The following is a 15237-nucleotide window of genomic DNA, read 5'->3' on the forward strand; positions in this document are numbered from 1 at the left end:
CCACCTTTTATTCTTACCTCCCACCCTCCCTTTTGCTTCTGACCAAGACCCTGTCCCCCTTAACTGCCCCTGTCCCAAGTCAGGGCTCTGATTCCCATCCTGACCCTGACCGCCGCCCTGCCAGCCTGGGCCAGGCTGCAATGGCCATCCGGGGGCAGCCATGGCCTGCAGAGCAAAAAGCCCAAGGGTGGAGGGAACCAGCCATGGCGTCTGATGGGCGACTCCTCCCGGAGCTGTGGGACGAGCGAGTGGTGCCAAGGAAATCGCCCGTCAACAAGTGTAACTTCCTGGCAAAGGCAGAGCTTCCACGCTTTAGAAGGTCGTTAGGAGAATGTCATTGTGACCTTGAGGATTCTTCTAAAGATAAAGGGGGGGGGCAAGGAAATTTAACTACATAAAGGGAAGAACGTGTCATCTATCAAGAATCCCATACAAGTGAAAGGGGCCTTTTTCTGCAGCACCTGTAACCACAAGGATCCGTGCGCGGTCCCCGAGTCCCCGAGAAGGGGCTCACGCAGGTGCCACCCAGAGAAGACGCCTGAGTGGCTGAAACCTGCCAGGTGCTTCCCTTCCCCAGCTGTCGGAAAGAGCAGATTAAAATCGAAAGGTAACTGCCACGCGCCCGCCAGAATGCTGGAGTCATGGAGCCTGATAAGGCTGTGGCGGGGGCCGCGACAGGTGCTGGGAAGCCAGGGCGGAGGTCACTTCAGCCTCTAGGCCACCTGGGCACCTGTTGGCCATGTGCGCACAGGTGCCCGGGGAGCAGCACATTTGTAAGCCAGTCTGAAAGCCACCCAACGTCCCCAGCAGGTGTTCAGATCAGCCGGGGCCGGGGCACAGCATGGAAAAGCACTCGGCCGTGACAGTGTGAGCTGGATCAACACGTGTGAGTCCCGCGGCACGAGGTCCCCCCGGAGGGGCCAGGCGTACGGCGCGCATTCGAGTTCAAAGCCTGGCAGCACTCGGCGGTTACTGAGGGGTCCGGCCCTGGTGGCAAGGCCGTAAAGAAAAGCAGCAGGTCACCATCATAACGTCAGACGGCAACAGTAACTGCGGGGGGCGAGGGGCGGTGTGAATGGCGAGAACCTTCTGGAGTCCTGGCTGTGTTCTGTTTATTTTTCTTTCTTGTTTTTAAATATGTCTTTATTGATTTCAGAGAGAGGAAGGGAGAGGGGGAGAGAGAGAAACATCAATGATGAGAGTCACTGATGGGCTGCCTCCCGCACGCCCCCTGCTGAGGGTCAAGCCCCCAACCCGGGCCTGTGCCCTGACCGGGAATCGAACCGTGACCTCCTGGATCCCAGGTCGATGCTCAACCCCTGAGCCACGCCGGCTGGGCCCTGGTCTGTTTCTTTACTGGAGTGGCAAGGACATGGAAGTTCACTTTATATTTATTTGTAAAACTAAAAATATGCTTCTGTGCTTCTCTATATATGTTGTCTGCTATCTCATAACTTAAAAAACACAACAACAGCCCGGCCGGGCGTGGCTCAGGGGATGAGCATCGATCGACCTAGGATCCAGGAGACTGCGGTTTGATTCCCGGTCAGGGCACATGCCCGGGTTGCGGGCTTGTTCCCCAGTCGAGGGGGGGTGGGCAGGAGGCGGCCGATCAATGGCTCTCTCATCATTAATGTTTCTATCTCTCTGTCCCGCTCCCTTCCTCTCTCTGAAATCGATAAAGAAATATTTTTTAAAAAACAAAACCACCACCACCCAAGTGTACCTGAGCACCCACGGCGCGGGCTCTGCGACTCCCGCAGCCCTGCCCCTGGCACGCACAGTCCAGGAGCTCAGGGAGGGAGTGGGAAGCTCCGTGGCTCTCCCTCGGCTGAACCAGCACAGGGTCTCCCAGCAGCCGTGGCCTCAAGGCCGCCGTGGGCTGTCCACAGAGCAGAGTCTGCCTCCCACCCTGTTTGGATTTCCTTACATGGCTCTGAAGGTGACCCCTCTGATGCCCTGTCATGCTTCTGTCACCCCTGAGAGGGGCAGAGGGCCTGGGGGAGCCTTCCTCCTACCCCCTCCTTCCCTCCCAACAGCATCCGCAGCCTTGAGTGGAGCAGCCCCGGCGGGGGCCAGGCGTGTGCCCACCACAGTGCCCAGCCAGGGCTCCGGGCCCTGCGCTCTCCCCGGCAGCCCCCAGTCCGGGGAGGCGAGGTGCAAACAGCCCTCGCCCGACTCCCAGGCTGGCGGCCGGGACCAGGGCCAGCGCCCTATAGGTCGTGCGGGCGCCGGGCCAAGAGGATGGGCTGGGAAAGACATTTCCCCCCGCCCGTTTCCAGGCCGGCGCTATCTGCAGCGCCAATCTGCTGCCCCGCTTTATCTCGCCGGCAGGGTTCCCAGCAGCGCCTCCCGCTGCGCACTTCCTGCCAGGGGCCCGCGTTACAGGAATCGGCGGAGCTCGGGGCGCGTGTGCGAGGAGCCCACACCCCGGCCTGCACCCGGAGGGGGCCAGCGAGGCTGGGGTACGGCGAGGCAGCCGCCCCCACCGCAAACCTGCCCAGTGTCCTCCGCTGCTTTGGGAAGCGGCAAATAGGTGACTCAAACAGGCCAGGGAAGGGGATATCCTGGGGACCCCAGACCTTCCCCCACGGAAAATCTGGAAAAGCCGAGGCAGGACCGGCACCTGTCCCTCACCTGCTCCTGGCCTCCCCCTGCACGGGGACACAGGCCCTCCACCGCCTGAGCCCCACATCGCTCCCTTGCTCCCTGACGCCCACAGCAGCGTCCCTGCTGCCCTGGGATCCCGGGGTCAGGGAGATTGGGCCCTTCAGTCATTCAGCTGGAATCACCGAGCACTGTGGGCTGGGCACGCAGAACACCCCATGGGCCGAGGGCATCCTAGCCCCTGCCCGGAACCCTTGCGGGCAGTGGGATGTTAGGCAACCACAGAGGGGGCCACCGCCCTCTCCTGCTGGGCTGGGTTCAGGGGCGCTTCCTGGAAAAGGGGTGTCTCAGCTGAGACCTGAAGACTGAGGTGGTAACCAGAGACACCTGCCCATGGTTGGGAGGTTTACTGGCAGAGGAACCGGCAGGTGCAAAGGTCTGGGGGTGAGAGAGAGGTCAGTGATCCTGGGGAGCAGAAATGTCTCAAGTGGGGTACAGTGTGGTGAGAGGCAGGCAGCTGCGAGGGTGAAGGTGCAGAGGTCGGAGGCGCTGCATCCCTGGGCCGGGTCAGGAGCCCAAGGTGGCCTGGCCGAGCGCAGCGGCCATGGGGGAATAGGGGCACCCGATGTGTGGGTTGGGGCAGGACTTTGTGGAAGCAGATGACCCCACGACCTCCAGGGATGGGCGCTGGTGAGGGAGCCGCACTCTCCTGAGAAGAGGAGGAGGGAAGGGGTCAGCCCAGTGACCAGGGGAGTGGGGAAGGGACAAGTTCCATGCGCTGCACAAGGGACTCTGGCGTCTCCTTCCAGCTGGGAGCTGGGGACTGTCCCCAGCTTACCAACAGGATGACTCAGGTCTGACATAGCCAGGGACACATACGAACCCATGCACACATACATACATATATATACAGACATGGGCACATGCACACAGCCCACACAGCCCACACCCCCACCCCCACAAGCACATGTACACAGCAACCCTCAAACATACATGTATATACATGTGCACACAGGTAAACGAGTTATATGCACTTGTGCACACGTAAATGAGCTGACATGCACGGGCACACATACACAGTCCACGAGTACACACAGACACACAGTCACATATTCACACACATGCAGACGCACAAGCCTAGACAACCCCCAAGACCAAGCCATGGTCAGAGGGTCTTCCCTCATCACAAGGCCTCAGAAACGTGCCTCATTGCCCCAGGGGGAGGGCCCCCGCCTTTCTCCCACCCTTTGTGCTCCCTCCACACCCGCACTGGGGCAAGGCTGGGCTGGCCCAGGTGTCCTGGACCAGGTAGGAGGTGACAAGCAGCCACAGGGGCAGAAGGAATCTCTGTGGGGCCCCAGCTTCCCTCAGGAGGGGTCAGCTCTCTGGGGAGACAGCTTGGCTGTGGGAGGAGAAAGGCCTGGATTGGCGACAGGCTGTGTTACTTTGGTGGCGGTCCCAGAATGCCCAACCCCCCCGCCCCTCCACCTCCCCCAGGCTGCCCCAGGAGTAACAGGGGGCTGTGCAAACTGTGATGTGCCTGCAAGCAGAAGGCATTCTGTGGTTCTGCCGTGGCTGAGAGGTGCCTGTGGACCCAGCTATCTGTCCCCTTTCTCCCCTGAGAGCCACCATCACTGCCCCAGCCCCTCCCTTCCTTCCCACAGAGGCCTCTGCTCCCCACCCCCCACTTCCCAGCAGAAGGCCTGGAGCCAGACTGAGATAAGGGGCTTGTTTTCTAAGGGCCTGTAATTCCATGGAGGTTTCAGGTCAGGGCCAGAGGGGCACTGGGTTGGGGGAGGGAACAAAGAGCCTTTCCTTTAGATGGGGGTCCTTGGGACCACAGACCCCACAGGGACGTGGATTTCCCCCCTTTCACAATAACCTTGCCAGGCGCGGGAGAGGTGGGGAGCTCCAGGGAGGCTGCCAGTCCCTGGAAGTAGCTGTTGGGCTCCATCTCCACCCCGGCTCATTTCTCCATCCAGGGCCAGCTTTTCAGGGCCTCCAATGCTCCAGCTACCCCGAGCCTTTCCCCATGCTGTTCCCTCAGCCTGGAGCACTGTTCCCCATGCTTCGTGTGATTAAGGCTCTGCTTTGTCTTCCGCACTCAGCCCAGGAAGCCTGTCCTGATGCCTTGGCCAGGCCCCTTGCAGCTTCCCCCAGGGCTGACATCCTTCCTCTAGGTGACCCTCTCTTGGGCAGCACCCTGGTCCCACCCCAAGGACCTGAGCTCAGAGGGCAGGCTGCTCTGGCTCTCCTTTGTCCCAGGCTGACCTGGAGCAGGCACATGGCAGAGCTCTGACGAAGGCTGGTGCCTAAGGATGAGTGTCCTCTTTGCGAGGGGTGCCTTGCCCGGAGCTGCGGCCCTCCGGGGCTGACTTTCTCCCATGGGGGACATCTGTGGCTCGCACCCCAGGAAAAGGAGCGGCCAAGTGGGACTGGGCTCTGGGAGGGAGGCCTGTCCCCCCATCGTGAGTGGTGCCCGTCACTGCCCCTCCAGGGCAGGGGTAAGGAGGAGGGGCTCTCTGTGCATTCCTCTAACTCTGCCTCCCATTATGCCCATGAAGCCAGGCGCTCTGCCTGGCTGCGCCATCCCTGTGTCCCTCTGCCTGGCACCTGGACAACGCCGGGCACGCAGCAGGTGCTCAACAAACCTGTTCGAACTACAACTCCCAGCACGCCCCGCTCGCGCGATACTTGCCGCGAGGGAGCCCAAACTACAACTCCCAGCATGCCGCGGGGCCCGGCTCTGGCGGGGTCGGTGGGGTCGGAAGCCTGGGGAGTCCTGCGGCGCGGACCCCGCAGCTCCGGGGCGCCCTCGCCCGGGGGGCTCAGGGAGGGGCCGGGGGGCCCCCGCCGCGCTCCGTGGGCTGCCCGGGCGGGGCCCAGCGGCGAGGGGCCCGCGGGGCGCGGGGACCTAGCAGCCGGGCGGGGGTCCCGGCGCGCGGTCACCTGCGGGGCGACGCGGTGACCCAGCCCGGCCGGCGCGGGGCACGCGGAGTCCAGGCGGCGTAAGCAGGCAGCCGGGGCGAGGAGCGCCTGCGCGCAGAGGCCGGCCAGGCGGGTCCCGGGGGCATCGCGACCCCAGGGCGCTGTCCGTGGTGCTGGCGGGAGAGGTGGCCTGGGGCGCACGGGCGGCTCCGTCCCCGCCGCTCGGCCGGCCGGTCACCCGACGTCCTGGTAGAAATTCAGATTCTCGGGCCCCACTGGACCCGCTGAGCCAGAGCCCGCGCCTCAGCAGCATCACCAGGTGATCTGTGGGCACCTTAGTGTTGCCCAGCTGCCCGAGGTGGGCGTTACCCCGCTTTGCGGCGGGGGGCGCTCAAGGACCCATGCCAATAAACGGCCAGGCGGGATTCGAACCCAGTCTTCTCACTCTAAAACCTGTCGCTACCCTGCCCCCACCGCCTTCCCAGACGAAGACAAACAGGAAACTGATCCAGAAAAGGGGGGTCTCCGCGGGCTCCACCTCCAAAGGACAAAGTTCTAACCACCTCGGGAGTGTGTTCAAGGCACAGTGACCGACACCCTGGGTTGGCAGTTGCTGCCACCGTGGACCATCGCCCTTGCCAGGCTGTGTGCGACCCTCAGCCCTCCCAGGGACAGGCCACAGAGTGGACGCTGGAGCCCCGAGCGCTGCCTGTGGGGCCAGGCGGTGATGGGCAGGTCACGCACCCAGCCTACACCCACTGCTGCCTGGAACTTCAAAGATGCTGAGCCCACTGCTCAGCAGGCGGCCTGATGCGTCACAGTCCCTGCCAGCCATCGCCTGGGGGTGCGGGGCTGGAAGGGTGTCCACAGGATGCCTTGGGACTGGGGGTGAGGGGAGGCCTGGGACAGCAGGGCAGGAAGCGCTGGCTCACGGGTAGGAAGCTGCAGAAGCAGAAGCATAGGGGTGAGCACAGAGTTCAGGACAGGACAGGGAGTGTGGCTGGACTGGGGCGCAGGGGACACCCTGTCCCTGGACGGAAAAGCAGGCCAGGTCCCACCAGCTTTGACTGCTATGCTAAAGGCTTCAGACTGGATGCCACAGGAGAGGGGAGCCACAGTGAGCTCTAAAGCAGGAGCCAGGAGCCCCCCTCCCCCAGCCCCCCAGAGTCTCCCCTCCTGCGGGCTCCAGTCCTCCGGTTCTGGGAGAGGAAGTCAGCAGAGAAACCGCAGGGCCCCACCTGCAAGGGGCTGCTGGGAAAGGAAGTGAGACAGGTGCGAGGTCTGGATGGGTCAGGGGGGGTTCAAACCACAGAGTTTCAATGTGGGGGACCACGGCCCAGGAGGAGGTGAGAGGCAGAGAGTAGATGAGGGGCCTCTGGACCCGGATACTTGGTCACTAAGACAACAGATTGTGTGGCCGGCAGGCCAGGGCTCAGTCCTGCTCGGCCACTCAGCACAGTCTCAGCGAGGTGTCAGCCAGACACTTGGGCTCAGGGTTGTAAGTGACTCAAGGGGAACACTTAGAAAAGTGGCTCTGGGCCACTGTCGATGGAGCCTCCCTGCCCCCCACCCCTTCCCTCAGAGCTGCTGGGGCTGGGGCAGACCTCAGCTGTGCCCACCAGCACCATGGCCAACCTCATCTCTGGTGAGCGAGGGGTAACTTCTGTTTGCCCTCCAGGTCCTCCCTCCATGCTTCTCCCCTTTGCGCTGGGGGCTGTGGTGACATCAGTGGGGTCCCGAGCCTTCTGGATGTTTGCTGGGGTCAACTAGTGAGACCCCTGGCAGGAGAGGAGGAGAGGCCAGTGTGCCCCTGCCCCTCGCCAGCTCCGTCCTGGAAGGGTGTCCCCGAGCCACGCAGGCAGCCCTCTCCACACTTCTGTCTCCAGTTTCCCGTAACCGCCCTCTCACCTCTCTCGGCCTGGGGGTCCTGTGCCCACCCCTGCTGACTTCCCTACACTGCCACACCTTTGTAGGCTGTCCCTTTATTAAACTCTCTGGTTTTCCAGTTTACCTGTGCCCTCTGTTTCCTGCTGGGGCCCAATTAATGCCTGTTCCCTGGCTACTGGTCCCCAAGGGTGCAGGTGATGCTCTGCAGGTGGCCTCAGGGCACAGGGGTGCCAGCTATGCAGGGCCCTGCGATTCACAGGATGGTCCTAGCCGTGTGCAGTTATTTAATGGGACAGGTTTCCAGCACATGGCAGTGAGGTGTCCTGAAAGGGTGCTGTTCCCTAATGGCATGAGGCCCATGGGAGTCAGCTGTGGCCCTGGAGCGGGCTGGCCTAGCTAGGTGGGGCAGATGAGCACCTTGGGACTCTGTGACAACACTGCCCCCCACCTGTCACTTCAGGCACTGGGGCTCCCAACTCTTCCTTGGGCAGGAATGCCACCTCCGCGCCAGTGAGCAGGGAGGGGTGGCTCAGCTAAAGACCCGGCACCCCTGCCCGGGGGCCAGTGCAGGGCGCTCGGCACTTCCGGCGGGAACCTGCTTCCCAAGCACTAGGCTGGGACCCGGGACGGCTCCCCAGGCGGGGGAGGAGAGCCCTTCCCAGACTGACCGCGCGGGGGCAGCCGAGGCTCAGGCCAGCCTCCCGACACCTGCCGAACCCTGCGCTCTGCTGCCCCCTAGCGGGCACCCGGAGCACTGGGCGCTCGGGCGGGAGGGACAGCGAGCACCCTCTCCCTAGCTGGGATGTCTGTGCCCGCGGCCCTGGCACAGAGGGAAAGCTCCACGACGCAGAGCTGGGAAGGAGCAACGGGACAGAGGTAAGAAGCGCCCCAGGACCCCTGGGCCTGATCCTCCATTCCCCCCCACCCCCCTGCAGATAGCGTGCACTCCCACCCCCTCCCAGACCTGCCCAAGGGCGCCCTGGACCTAGATGGGTGGGGACACATGTCCACATGGAGCTGGGACAGAGCTCCGGCCCTGCACTGTCTGAGCCGTGGGTGCTTACGGTCTATGGTGAAAACTTTTGAGAAGGAAAGGCTTACACCTCACCCAGCAGAAGCTGATTTATTTCAGGGCCACTGGCACAGTGTTGGAGTGACATGGAATGGAAATGCTAACTCACCAACAGGAAGGGAAGCCCCCACACAACCCCCAGCTTAGTCCCCAGTGGGACCCCCAAGATGGTGCCAGCCCCTGTGCCCCCAGGAGCTTCCTGTAACCTTTAAAACAATAAGGGGAGATAGGGAAGGGGGAAGACCAAGGCAAGAGAGGCCACCATCCCTCCCAGCACACACCCCAGGCTCAGGAAGGCCCCAAAATGGGGCTGCTTGGGGTTTTGGGTATCACAAAGCTCATGGGGACCCCCAAACATCTGCCTTTGCTAGCAAGAGCAGCCTGGATTCTGGCCCCCAGCTCCTGCCCACCCTCAGGCCCCCTCCCAGCCAGGACTCCAGTCAAGCCTGCGGAACAGGGTGCCCAAGATGCAAAGGGAAACTGAGCCCCTTTCCCTGCCCCTGCCTGCCTGGGACTCAGATGATCACAGAGTGGGGGACACCCGGCTGCCTGCTCAGGCTGAGGGCCCGGGCTGCCACCAGCAGGAGGACACCACCGAGTGCCTCGCAGGCACAGGAGCCCCAGGCCAGGGCCACGGACCAGCCAAAGTGGATGCTTGCGTCCTGCACATGCCCCAGGCCATACTGGCGGGCTGTCTCGGCGAAGGCCAGGTGCGAGTAGCTGATGTAGACGATGACCCCTGCCAGGGTCAGGGCGCCTGGGGAGGAGGCAGGGTGACCACTCAGTGTGCCACCTCACCTCCTCTGGCCGGAGCCTGAGTGCCCCCAGAAGCCCTCTCCGGGCCCCAGGGCCAAGTTTCAGGCCCTGCTTCTCTGCCCTTGCCCTGAGGACTCCCCCTCCCTGTGCCTCGGCAGTCAGCTTTCTTCAAGACAGTAAGATTAGGGGCACACGTGCTACGTGGCCCTTCATCCAGCCATCCAGAGGCAATCAAAGAGCAGGGCACTGGGACATTTTCCTGTCCATTTGGTCTCAGAAGGACCAGCCCTGAGAGCCACCCCCCACACACAGATGCAGGCTGACGTCACAGCCCACCCCGGTGCCAACTGTGGGAAATCTGGGCGGGACGGGTGGGCTGAGCCTCCTGGCACTTTCCTGGGGACACATTGTTCCCTTGGACACTGCCCCACTGAGGGCAGGAGGCTGGCCAGAGCTGACCTGCAGAGCCCCAGGGTCCTCTAATTGCCTGATCCTGAGCCTCTGTGATTCCCCACATGACTGAAGATGGGAAGGGGACTGAGCCAGGGCTGGGTGGGCAGAAGTTAGGGATTTAATCTGGGGGAGGATGTGAAGCCAGTGGATTTCAGTGGCCCTGGGACATCAGTGCCCAGCAGTGGGGCTGGCAGACAGGTGCTCTCACAGGGCTGGGGCTCCAGAAACAGGTGCGTCTCAGCCTGCAGCAGTCGGGCCTCCTCCCCTTCAGGCTGCCCCCCACCCCACCCCCACCCACACCCCCGTCCCACCCCTGCCGAGCTGTCTCCCAGCAGCCGGCTGCTCTGTCCAGCTGAGCTGAGCACAGAACCTGCTGCTCAGGGGAGGCTCCCACGCTGGACCTCACACCCAGGTCCCCTGGCTGATACCAGAGCCTGGAGCTAGGCAATCACAGTAGAACTTGTCACTCCAGCCTGGGCCACCCACGCTCCCATCTCAGGAAAGGACAGCCATTGACCCAGTGTCACCCCAGAACAATCTGTCCCCCCCCTTCTTGCAGTGCTGATGGGGAGACATGGGGCCAGTGGCCTCCAGTAGGTCCCCGTGGTGGGATGCTCCTGTCTCAGAGCCCCAGAGTTGGGTGTCTTCCAGCCCCGGTTTCATCCGGCCACCTGCGCAGGCTCTGATGTCAGTAAGACTTCATGGATAACCCCCCACGCGAGGAGAGCAGTGGGCAGCTGGACCAGACCCTGAGTGTGGGGAGGGCTGGGGGCTTCCAGCCAGGCCCGTGGCCTGCCTTGGGTTCCTCAGAGCAGGGTCCTGTCCCTATTGGTGCCTCCAGAACACTCCCCCGCCGCTGGCTGGCACCTTTGTCGTGAGCGAGCGAACTGTTGCGGTTTCTTGGTTCCAGGCACAGGCCTAGCAGGGCAGACGGGTACTGGACTCCCCTGGGAGAGCCTCGTGCCTCCGCCGTCAAAGCTCAACCCTGGGACACCCCCACCCCGCCACCCAGGCTGACTTTGCCTGCTGCAGCTCAACCCCTGGGTGGGTTCAGGCTTGGCACAGCACAGAGGGGAGCAGGGCACAGGCTACAGGAGAGTTGGTACCCCGCTCCCAGGACCTGCAGCGCCCACGGCCACCAGACTCACCCCCCAGCAAGAAGTAGCAGCCCGCAAAAAGTAGCAGAGGGACGCTCTGGGCCAGGGAGCTGAGGAGGCCGCAGACCCAGCCGCACACCACAAGGATGAGGCTCAGGGGCAGGACCACCACGACAGCTCGGTGCAGTGCTGCAGGAGAGGGTGCCGGGGCACCCAGGGCACCCAGACCTGCCTTCAGAGCCCTGTCTGCCTGGAGGTCACCTTCACAGGACACACAGGCCACCGTGGCCTTGGGTGGAGGAGGAGCTGGGCCATCTGCCTCCTGATGCCCATCTCCATGGTAACCACTCGACCCTCCCAGGGGCCATCCCTTGTCCTGGCACAGGCTTCCCGAGGCCCAGGGTGAAGAGGCTTCCCAGCACCCTCCCCCACCTCCCTGGCTTCTCTGGGCAGCAGACAGGCGCTCTCTAACCCACCACATGGGAGATGCCCACCAGGTAGACCCGTTTGGAACATAAAGGAGATCCCAAAGGGGCACAGGACAGGCTGGGAGTTGGGCATCTGTGGTCAGGAACCACCGCAAGAGCATGGGGCCGCGGCTGGTGGAGGGGAGCTTTCAAATCTGTACGGAAATGTCTTCAGGGCGAGGCAGGGTCTGCTGGCTGCAGGTCTGTGGGGCCAGGACGAGGGCAGTCACGGGCCCAGCCTCGCCCCAGGACTAAAGGACTAGGCGACGGTGCCAGGACTCACAGAGGAGGCACTGCACTGAGGCGGAGACGTCCAGGCTCTCGGCGGCGAAGGGGTCCATCAGGGGGATGCAGCTGTCCCACCCTGCAAAGCAGAGGCACGCACAGCCTCGCTGAGGGGCTCTCCTGCTCTCCCGGGCCTGGCAGCCACTGCACAGGTGTGGATCACACGTGGCATCGGGTGGTGCGGGGGGAACAGGGCCTTGCCTTGGCCCCTGGCCTTGGCCGTGCCAGCTGGGGGCCGGGGCGGACCCCCTGACCCCCGGGGGAATCAAGAAGCCACTCCTCCCCCTCGTTTCCCACCCCAGCCTGGCTCTGAGTCCCTTCCCCCTCCAGCCTGTCGCACCCAGTTTGGGAAGGGGGGACGGGAGGGGACCAGAGGCCGTCTGAGGGCAACAGCCGGTGGGGGCTCTAGGCACTGCTCTGGAGGAAGGAGTGTGGGAGGGGACCCCGGGAAAGGGGTCCAGAGGCAGGGGTGGGCTGTCCCCACCGTGCTGTGCCTGTCCCACGCTGCCCACAGCAGCGCCTTCACCGGTGCGAGGGGAGTGGCCCAAGCTCCGTGTGGCTGCCGGCGGCTGCCGCCTCCGGGAGGTACCAGTGGTCACTGGCTACCGCAGCCACCAGCAGCGCAAAGCTCAGCAGCGCGCCCAGGGCGGCAGCCAGGAGCAGCGCGCCCAGCTGGGCCACGAGGAGGTCCGGGAGCGGGGGGAGCCAGGCGCGGGGAGCCGGGAGTAAGGGGAGCTGAGAAGACGGGTGGTCCGGGAGTGCAGGAGGCAGGATTTAGGGAGTGGGGAGAGCCGCGGGCGGAGGAGGGGCTCTGGGGAGTGGGGTGAGCGGGAAGGGGGGGCACCGGCGAGTGGGGGTTCTGGCGGGCAGCGGGAGCTGCAGGGAGAAGGCGGCGCGGCAGCTCCGGAGGCTCTTCTGGGCACAGCGCCCGGGGCCTGCCTGCGTGCCCGCCTGCAAGGCCCCTCAGGTTTGCAGGGAATGGGTCCCCTCTCCGCGGTGGCCGGCTTGGCCTCGGGGAAGGAAGAAATCTGGGAGCTGCAGGTGGACGTGCTGCCCACCCCGGTTCATGGCCCCGCTCCCCTGCCTAGCCGGCTGCTGGCCATGGGTCCTTCAGCAAATTTCTTAATCATTAAATCTGGGGGCTCTTCAGCCACCAAATGGCCTTGCTGGGGAGGAGGAAGGGTGGGGCCTGGACATGCCCAGAGGGGGCTCAGCAGGCACAGCCCCTCCCTACCCTGGGAGCCCGCAGCCTGAAAGGCAGAAAGCAGGACCCTGGCTGGGGCCCTGAGCCCCTGCCTGGTCCTGTCAGAGGGACACAGTAAAGTGGGTGGGTGGGCAGAGGGTGGGGGGGCAAGGGGCTACAGAAGGAAGTCTCGCTTAGCCCCTCGTTACCAATGCTACACGCGAAAGCCAGCCTCTGCCTGTCTCTCCCTCTCAGCAAGCGTGTAGGAAGCACCTTGGAGGACAGGAGGAAGGTGTCAGGCTCTCCCGGTGGGAGGCAGGGGGACCACAGAGGGCCCAAACCTGGAGTGGGCGGTGACATGCATGGGAGGGCCCCCAGGCTGTCAGAGCTGTCTGCGGTTCTGTCTTGGGTCGGGGGAGGCCTACCCAGGTCCTAGTTGGGTCAAAACCACCCTTCGTGTCTAAGGAAAGAGCCCAGAGGCTCTGTCTAGGGAGAGCCCCTTTGGTAGGTGCTCACATGCTTGCTCCCAGTGACCCCCATCTTGGCCTGAGCTGGGTTGAAAGGGGCTCCTCTGCACCCCACCCCCACCCTCTGTAAAGCTTAAACAGCACAGGACTCAGTGGCCAGGGTCTCTGTAGAGGAGTAGATGTGTGATGTGTCTCCCCCTCGTGCTTGCATGGAGACGTCCAGATGAGCAGCCTGCACCCCTTTGCTTAAAGCCCTGGGTCAGAAGTGCAGTTAGAGCCATTATTGGACGTCTGCTTGGCTGCAGGCGCCGGCCCTCAAGGGACCTGTGATGAATTCTCAGTCTCCTTCCCTTGAGATGGACCCAAATTACACTCAGCCCAGCTCTGAAAGGTGCCGTTAGAACAACCCATTCTTTCACGATTCATCCCCCTTTCCTGCACTTGTAGCCCAGAATCAGTGCCCTCGGCAGGCCTCTCGGCGAGCACCATGCCCATCTCCAGGCCACTGGGGCCATGTCAAAGCCAGCAGCAGACACTGCTGCCGAAATCAGGGGCCGGCATCAGCTTCTGACGGAAGAAATTCCAATGATAAGTGATAAAAACAGGACTGCACAGCCTCTTTACACTTACGTTCAACCAGCTGGACAGCAGCTTGAAGGACAGAATGCTGGACCTGGCAACAGGAGGCTGGCTGGCCTCCCGCCCCAGGCTGAGGATGTGGTATATGTAATGTGGAATATACAACGAGGCATGTATAACGTGGCGCACCGCCCCTAAGCAGGGCTGTCGAAAGGATGGTCGGAGCTCAGCCTCAGCGACACGGCGACTGACCTCACGGCACTGGGCAAAGAGCCTGCGACAGGACACACACGTTTACTCCCAACAAGCCCCTCAACCACAAGGTGAATTGGGAAGCTGGCCATCCCAGTAGCCTGGAGACACTGCTCTAGTCAAAACCCACCATCCTCAGGGTCCTCAAGGCTGCGGTCATGGGCTGGAAGCATGTGCCTTCCACACTGAGGCGGCACAGCCGACGTCCTTTGTGAGATGTGGCCTGACCAGGATGCAGCCACCGAGCTGGCTGGTCTCACCCCCAGGAACTCGGTCTGGGAAGGCTCCTCACAGCCACCTTGGCCTCACCGGCATCTGTCCAGCGGGCCGGCACTCTCTGACGGGGCTTTGCTGACAGGGAAACGGAGGGTGCCTGATGCCACCCGGCCTCCCCCACGGCAGAGATGCACCCGTACCCTGGAGTGCACTCCAGTCCCTCTGCCTGTCCACCTTCCCCTTCAGGGTCCATCGCGAGTCTCTTCCTCCATCCTGGACACAGACACTCAGCTCTCCCGTCGCCACTCAGGGCAGAGTGCACTGCTGCCTTGTGTCCTATGGACACGTGCCACACTCACAGGACTGTTGTTGGCCTCTGTCTCCCACCACTCAGAAAACAAGGCTGTGAGCTCACAGCGGGTCACTGTCCTCTCTGGGCTTCAACTGCTGGACGCAGTGACCAGCACACAGGTGAAGTAAGGACCTAAGGCCTGATCAGCAGATGTCTGTTAAGCTCCCCAACACTGGCAGTCACTAAAGGCCAGTGATAAGCATGGTGTTCAGCTTCTCGACAAAGCCGCTTGAGGACCAGTTATTAAGGTGAAGTGTCCACCTGCAGCTGAGACAGAGAAGGGGCTGAAGTGCTTTCCCCCAACAACACCACTGCGACATTCTCCAAGCTGAGGGAAACATCTCTCTCCGCCTGAGAGGCGGCAGGAAAACAAGCTGGAGGTGATTTTCCACAGCTGGTTTACACACTGAGCGAGTCCAGAGGACACAAGTGAATGGGCCTGGGGCTCAAGTGGCTCTTGCAGAGGAGCCCGAGGCTGCTCTGTTGCTGCCAGGAAGCATCCCACCCCCGCAACTGTTTGGGCAGGAAAATTCAGTTGGCAGGCTAAGAAAAAAAACACCATGAAAAGCTGACAATATTTTGAAAACCCAGTAGGGTTCTCAGCTGTTTAAAATGAAATGGTTTTTATTTTTCCAA

General features: G+C 62.8%; 1 protein-coding gene across 1 annotated transcript; it reads right to left on the bottom strand.

Annotated features, from left to right (window-relative positions):
• Positions 1-9009: 9009 nt before the first annotated feature.
• TMEM235 (transmembrane protein 235) lies at positions 9010-14502 on the bottom strand (the record flags this gene model as incomplete). Its single annotated transcript, XM_081161986.1, has 6 exons — positions 9010-9251; positions 10852-10989; positions 11551-11696; positions 12079-12287; positions 13833-14055; positions 14450-14502. The coding sequence occupies 6 exons, from the start codon at positions 14500-14502 to the stop codon at positions 9010-9012; spliced, it is 1011 nt and encodes a 336-aa protein (XP_081018112.1).
• Between the last annotated feature and the right edge of the window lie 735 nt (positions 14503-15237).

The sequence above is a fragment of the Miniopterus schreibersii genome, assembly GCF_964146895.1.
Source record: "Miniopterus schreibersii genome assembly, chromosome: 16".
NCBI lineage: Eukaryota > Metazoa > Chordata > Mammalia > Chiroptera > Miniopteridae > Miniopterus > Miniopterus schreibersii.